Source organism: Cyanistes caeruleus, chromosome 5, assembly GCF_971803275.1.
Source record: "Cyanistes caeruleus chromosome 5, bCyaCae1.hap1.1, whole genome shotgun sequence".
In the NCBI taxonomy this organism is placed as follows: domain Eukaryota; kingdom Metazoa; phylum Chordata; class Aves; order Passeriformes; family Paridae; genus Cyanistes; species Cyanistes caeruleus.
This window is the reverse complement of record NC_141705.1, coordinates 14,398,343-14,405,581: the sequence shown is the minus strand read 5'-3', so window position 1 is coordinate 14,405,581 and position 7,239 is coordinate 14,398,343. Positions and strand designations below refer to the sequence as shown.

General features: G+C 41.8%; 1 protein-coding gene across 4 annotated transcripts in view; it reads left to right on the top strand.

The window, feature by feature from the left end:
* The first annotated feature begins 2,688 nt into the window (after positions 1 to 2,688).
* The window catches only part of RAB28 (RAB28, member RAS oncogene family), a 60,962-nt gene continuing 56,411 nt past the window's right edge, over positions 2,689 to 7,239 (top strand). For all 4 annotated transcript variants that reach the window (XR_002863955.2, XR_015286700.1, XM_086888399.1 and 1 more), the window contains exons 1-2: positions 2,689 to 2,782; positions 2,864 to 3,137. Coding sequence is in view for 2 of the 4 variants with exons in the window: in XM_086888399.1 (XP_086744525.1) it covers positions 3,060 to 3,137 (78 nt within the window). In the remaining 2 variants the exon portion in view is untranslated. The remainder of the gene's footprint in view (positions 2,783 to 2,863; positions 3,138 to 7,239) is intronic.

Below are 7,239 nucleotides of genomic sequence, written 5' to 3'. Positions count from 1 at the left end.
ACCACACCACACTGTTAATGTGCTTGCTGAACACTGTGAGCAAGATGTGTAAAGATTTGCAGTAAGATTGTTTGCCCTGTTATGCTACTAAAGTTAAATAATGGTAAACAACACTCTTTGGTACTATTATTGTTAAAGCATTAAGTCCACCAGGCAGCTTTTTTCTTGTACACTGATCTTTTATACAGTAAAATTTTTTTTAGTAGATCCCTGTCATTCATAGACTTAAGCAAGGAGGCTTTTGGGAGCTGAGTTGTCCAATTGCGTTACTACGGCATCTCCTGCGGTAGTTTCCATTAATTTTTCTTAGTCAACATCAAGTATGCATGTTTATCCATGCTAGGTCTTCATTGTATCTCCAAAATTATGCTTTAATATATAACTGCTTACATTAACAGATCACATACACTAGGCTCAAGACAAATTTAAGCCCATGAATACCACATTGAAGATGAAAAAGAAGAATTAAATTAAATTTTGGGATGTTTATTGTAACACATGCATTTCTTCGTGGTATTGCAAATGAAAATACATACAGTCTGGACACCTGGAGCACCTTGCTCTCATCATCCTGCTTTCACACATGCAGCTTCTCATCTTGTGGGTTAAATAGAAGCTGCTTCTCCTCAAAAGCATCAGAAAGCTTTAAATTCATCTTCTATAGATCTTTTTCTTAATGTGGCTGAGGCAGAATTTCAGATATATGAGCAATTCCATCAACAGTGGTTTATCAATCACATGTCTGCTCTGGAGCAAGATGTGGAGCTCTTAAATGTCTAATGCCATTGTATAACTATTCAGTATGTCAGAGACCATAGAGAAAAATTCCATGTGTCCCTATTGCTCTTCCTTCCAAGAAATGCTGTTCAGCTGAGCCCTGATGCTGATCTTGGCTGAAGTGACAAGTTAAGAGAATTTGCAGTACAATTAGGCTAAAAGATGATCTGAAGTGGAAAATAATGAACATATTTAATTTGATTCAAAGTATGGAGTGACAAAGGTGTGTGTCTTGTTTCCATTAGAATTTAATGTACTTTATGGTGTATCTACCCCCAGAATGTTACTGGAAAAGCATTTAGCCTCAATTGTGCAAACACATGAATACATGATCAATAAGGAACGTTCTTGATCCTGCTGAGGATTGAGTAAAACAGTGTACTTGTAATACAGGAAATTTCAGACATACATTTCATAAAGAAAACCTGAAAGAGACTAAACCAGGTATGATTGCTATTCAGGCATTATACAAAGCTGTTCTAAAAAATCTTAGCTTGTTATTGAATCCATTAAAATACATCTATACTTTAAAGAGTTACAGATGTCTCTGTTCAAATTGTCATATAAAGATGCCTAAATAATTGTCACTCATACTAGAAAAATAATAGAGGCTTGAAGAGATTTGGTACTATTGGATATCATTATTAATGACTTTTGAATAGAGAGTATGGTTCTTAGACTTCCAGATATAAGCAAGCTGGGGTTGTTGACATGCATTTTGGATGACAATACTAATAAATAAAATTATATTGACAAATGTTGCAAGTAGTCTGAAACATAGGATTAAAATCAGTGGGGAAAAGCAGAAAGCGCTATAGTTAAACAGAAATAAAGCTTCAACATGTATGAAATGCCAATAATAGGAGAGCATCTAGAGGCTTTTTTAGTAAATCAGGATTGGTATGAGTCAGCAGTGTCATACTGTCAAGAAAACAAACATCATACTGGGATATATAAACAGAAGTCTCGTATACAAGACACATGAAGTAATACTTCCACTCCACTCAGTATTCCCAGGGCCTCAACAGAAGTACTGTATCCAGTTTTTGGCACAGTACTGCAAGAAAGTGGAGAGGGGCCAAAGGAAAGCAACAAGAATAATCATAACTTTAGAAAAGACAACTGAGGGAAAGACTGACTGAAGAGAAGTTGTTTTGTCTGTGGGAAAGATGATAGGCTGAAGGGACACTGGCAGTTTTCAAACTCAGAGGAGGCTGATGCAAAAGAGGTTATAGCCTGCTCTCCCTAGTCATGGTATGCGATAAAGTAATGGTCTAAAATTCAGCTAGGGCTTCCTTGACAAGTTTTCTTAGTGACTGCCTATATGGACAGAAAAGTTCTGGGACTGTGTAAGAAAGCGGTGGAGTCCCTAGAACTGGGATTGTTCAGGCTGCAGAAAAGAAGGCTCCAGAGTGACGTTACTGTACAGGCCTTTAAGTACCCTCTTAAAGAGGGTAGGAGAGCCAGAAAGGGACTTCATGGAAGTGCATGTAGGGACAGAACAAGGCAGGATGGCTTTAAACTGAAAGAATGCAGGGTTAGATTAGACATTCAGAAGAAATTCTTCACTGTGAGGATGGTGAGGCATTGGCACAGGTTACCCAGAGAAGCTGTGGCTGCCCCATCCCTGGCAGTATTCAAGGCCAGACTGGACTGGGCTTTGAGCAACCTGGTATAGAAGGTGGCCCTTCCCATAGCAGGGGTGTTGAAACGAGATGTTTAAGGTTTTTTCCGACCCAAACCATTCAGTGACTTTATGATTTGGTTGCCATAACTATTTATTTAGTTGCCATATGTAGTTGCCACGGCGAACCTCTGCCACCTCCCTGGTCAGCCCCACACGGGGCGGCCTCGTCCCTCAGCGGGGACGGCCAGGCCGTAGCCCCGCCCCCGCCCCGCCCCCCGTTGCTCGGTTACCGCTCGGGGCGTCACTGCGGGGCCCGAGCCACGGCGGCGCGCGGCCGACAGCCGGGCTGAACCATCTCCCTACCCTGTGGGGGCAGAGGTGGGTGTATCCTGAAGCAGCAGCTGGACTTGTTGCTGTAGCTCCCGCCCACAATTTAACGCTTCCCCCCCCTTTCCTCAGCGCTGTCGTTGGTTTCGTCCCGTGCGGACCCTAGCGACGGAGGGCGCGCCGAAGGAAGATGGCGGTGCTGGCTCTCCCGTTGCTGCCGGTTTCGTGAGCGCGGCGATCGCTCTTCCTCTTGTCCCGTCCTTGCTCCTGCACTCGGCTCCTCCCGGCTGCTCTCAGCCTCTTCTTTGTCGCCGGGGCCGTAGAGATCATGTCGGACTCAGAGGAGGAGGAGAGTCGGGACCGCCAGCTCAAGCTGGTGGTGCTGGGGGACGGCACCACTGGCAAGGTCAGTGCCGGCCCCGCCGGCAGCTCCTCTCCCTCGCCGCGGTGCCCCGAGCCCCTTCCCGGCCTTCCCTCCTCAGCTGCCCCTGGCCCTGCTGCTGAGGAGGGAGCAGTCTGTCTGTCGCGATACCTGGCTGGCTGCTCCCCCTCGGCTCCAGGCCCTGCACGGGAGACTCTTCCCTCCGGTATCCGCGCAATGCCCGGCAGCCAGCCTCTCTGATGGGGCTTCCGCACCCGTGGAGGTACCGCCAGCAAACAGACGTACACGACTGTAATCCAATTTTCTTGAGCCGTAAGAAAAGGAGCGGCGGATAACGCAATTCCTGTGGCGCTGACGGAGTTTCCCACTCCTGCTGATCGCGCGCTGGAGGCAGGATTTCCTCGGCTGGAGTCGCTGGAAAAGCCCAAAGTCGTTCTCAGTGGCTGCAATGCCCCGGCCCTGGAGGGCTGGGGTCGGGGTCGAGCACTTGGGTTCGCGGCTCCCCTCGAAAGGGACGAGCAGGGAAGGTCGCTTAGCTGGGTCTAAGCCTTAGCAGGCACCCTATGTTTCGGCTACAGAGCTATCAGCCTCCTGAGCTGGATAGAACAGTTTGCATCTAGTGGCGTTACTGTTCCAGAGTTTGGAAAGGCACTGCTGGGTCTATTTAGTTTTCGTTTGTAGCTTATATGTTTTTAGATTTTTTTTCCCCCCTATATCTAATCACCATAATGGAAACCTTGTTTAAAAAGTTTATATATCAACAATAATAAAAAAAATCAAACAATAATCCAACAAGTTTTTCTTTGTAAAAGAGAGACAAGGAGAAACCAAAGAAGGTAAAAGAGATGCTGCTTTTTTAACAGTTAAAAATAGTCACTGATCTTACCTATATACTTGAACATATCTATTGTCATATGTAGCCTGAGAAATTTTGTGAGATACACCTGAAAATAGTAACTTTACTGTATGCTTGAAGTATCAGGTTTTTTCCTCTGTTGTTAACTTTTGAAACTATGGGGAAAAGAAATTCTGCTTGCTTCACAGTTCATATAAAAAGTGGAAATGTTCTTAAAGCTGGTTTAAATGAACTGCCTTACATTAATAGGAATATGCTCTTAGTGAAAGTACACGTGGTTTTGCTCACTTACTTATTCTGAGCTCTATAAAGAAACAAAACATTTTTTTTTGTCTCCAGTGATTCTAGACCTAGTCTGAAGTGGTATTGTGTTCATCTGAGTCAGTAGATGGGCAATTCCAACCAGCTGTGTGATGAGAGCATAATAAATGCACAGTATTGACAGCTGAAGTGCTGCTTCATGGGTAGCTTTTCCCAGGAGTTTTCCATTCAAACTGAAGAATCCTTTCTCTACTGCTGTTGAGCAGCTTGTGGCGAGACCTCTCACCAAACATGGATTTTTGAGCATTCTTGAGTTTTGATGTGTATTCCTGTTGGTTCCTACCTCTCTCATAGGAGCTGCCACTCACTGCATCTCCTGCTGACTCTAGGAATCTCACTCTTCCACGCCAGGTTATTGGGCAGCAGCAATACTCTGGTGGGCTGCTTTTCCTCCTGGCCCCCTAGATGATGCTGTAAGTGAGGCTCCTTCCTGCCATCCCAATGGCCTTGGCAGCAAACATATGACATAACAGATTTATTGTAAGGTCTTGTAAAAATAAAGAAGCAATTGGGTCATGGCATGGAAGGATAAAATGTACCTAGTGCTATTTCAAGCACCTCAGAAGACTAAATTGTTGATGTTCCTCTCTTTTGTTGACTGCTCGTTACGCTTACATGTTGAAACCTGTGTATGTCTATGTTCAACTCTGAATTGCCTGGGTCTCACATCTGGTTCACAGCTGGTCTTTACACACATGCACACTTAACTCTCTTTTACTGTGCAAGGTTTTGGTTTTTCTCTTCCTCTGTCACTCCAGGATCATGAGACAGGAGGCATGTAGAAAATGATGGGATGTATTTGAAATGCTCTATCTTGTGTTTAGTGTGAGGTGTTCATGTTTGTCTTCTTTTGCCCCCTCTTTAAAAAAAAAAAAAAAAGTTGTGAATCAGGTGGAAACTTGCTGTTTTACTCACCCATTGTTTAGAAGCAATGTGATGGGTTCTGTGCAAGGATTGATGGCAGCTTAAAAACAAATCAGTGTTCAAGCTAAAGGCAATGCTTGTACTTAGACTAGCTAGCAATTGCTCTGTCCATGAGGCAAGGGAGGGATGCTGTTCTTCTGTTAATTTGTTTTGAGGTGGTTGGATGGATAATTGGATACTTGGAATTTTAAGGGTAGCAATAAGCACTGCTGGAGCAAACTTGAGAAGAGTAAAAGTGGAAGAAGGCATAAGAGAGGTGAGAAAGAGTAGAATCTGTAAAACTCTTAGGATAAAATAGAGATGGTAAGGTAATGGTAAACTGAAAAGCAAAATTGAGGGAAGTGAGACTGGTTAATCAGAAGATAATAGAGAATGATTTTAATGAACTAGACAAGCTAGGGAAACAATCTAAAAAGCAATCAGAAGTGGGGACAATGTGAGATGGAAAAAACACAGCAAGTATTAATAGCAGTTGGCGCTTTGATTTTGTTATAGGAAGAAGATAAATACACATACTAGCCTTATGTGTCTAGATTTTAAATTAACCCACCCTTTCTGAGCCAAAATGACTTTCCATTAAAACTTTCCATTAAAATAAACCAGTAGTACTAGTATGGATTGAAAAAAATGATGTTATGATCCAGATATTTCTATTCCTTTTGTGCATAGATTGGCTTAATACTGAAATACAGAAAGATGCTGATTTGAGATAGAATGTTGATTTGTTACAGTTGAATAAGGTTTTGGGCCTTTGGAAGCAAATCTCAGAACTGTTATTGGGAAGGGAGGTCCTGGAAAATAGGTGTGCCAAGGTTCTATTTATTTGCTCTGTTGTAGCTGGGGCTAAAGTACTGTAGCAGAAACATTCTACATTTTCCTTCTGTAACAATGGATGATGAAAAGGAGAGAATGAATGCTCAAGCTGGTATGGAAGTTTGCAGGAGCTAAAACATAGGTTGGCATAAAGAACAGTCTCCTACTTACTTTAGCATTTTTTAGGATACCAGACTTTTAAGCATTGTTCCAATTCTGAATTGTCTTGTTATACTTGGGCTCAAAAACTTCATTGATGGTGACAAAAAATATTGTTGTCACTGTTGAGTCTTGCAAATGGAAAATTGAATGAAGTGTGTGGTGTAGATTGTCCCAGCTGCATCAAATAGATCTATGTCAGATGTCAAGAAGTTATGATAAATTTTTCTTTTTCAGTGAGCAGAGTTGTAGTGTGTACAGTTGTGTGTTTTTATGGTATAGAATTTCATTATTTAGCCTAGTGTTTGCTTTAATTTTGTTTCTCCTAAAATTCTTTCCAATATATGATATGACTTATATGATTATATATATATATAATATAGGATATGACTTAGGGATGAGTCTAGCTGTGCTTGGATAATGGCATTGATATTCTAGAAAGGAGTGAGGGAAGAGATAAATACGTGTGGTTTTTGTAGTGGCTGAAGTTTGTGTGTGAATGGAAATTCATGGCTTCAGAACTGTGTCTAATTGAATTTTGGGATTAGTTTTCTTTCTTACAACTATGATGATACACTTTGGCACTGCTTTCTCAAAACTTAATTCTGTGGGATTTTACTCAAAGATTTGTCAGTGGTAGGGTTTCCCCTATGAGTTTCTGGTTGCCCTGGTAATTAGTTGCTATCAGAGCTGCCTATCATTGCTTGTTCCATTTGACTTTCAATTTGTTGTCCTTTTAGTTTATTTCATAGATATTGTTTGCTTTTGTGCCTCTTTACTCATTATGTAGATCTTTAGGAACAGCATGTCAGCAGTTTATACTGAACTGTTGACATTGAAAAATAGAAGCAAGAAACTGTCATGCCTTTCACGAAAGGTTAAATTCCATCTTTGCTTCTTTCAAAAAAAACTTCCCAAATATCCTGTTGTATTTTGAACTTATAATACTTAACTTTTTTTTTTCTTTCCTGCTATCTTGGTTGCTGTACATTAGAGCCCAAACGCATTTTTGTGTTTTTAACGGTGGCTTTTTAACATCAATCTTCACTACAG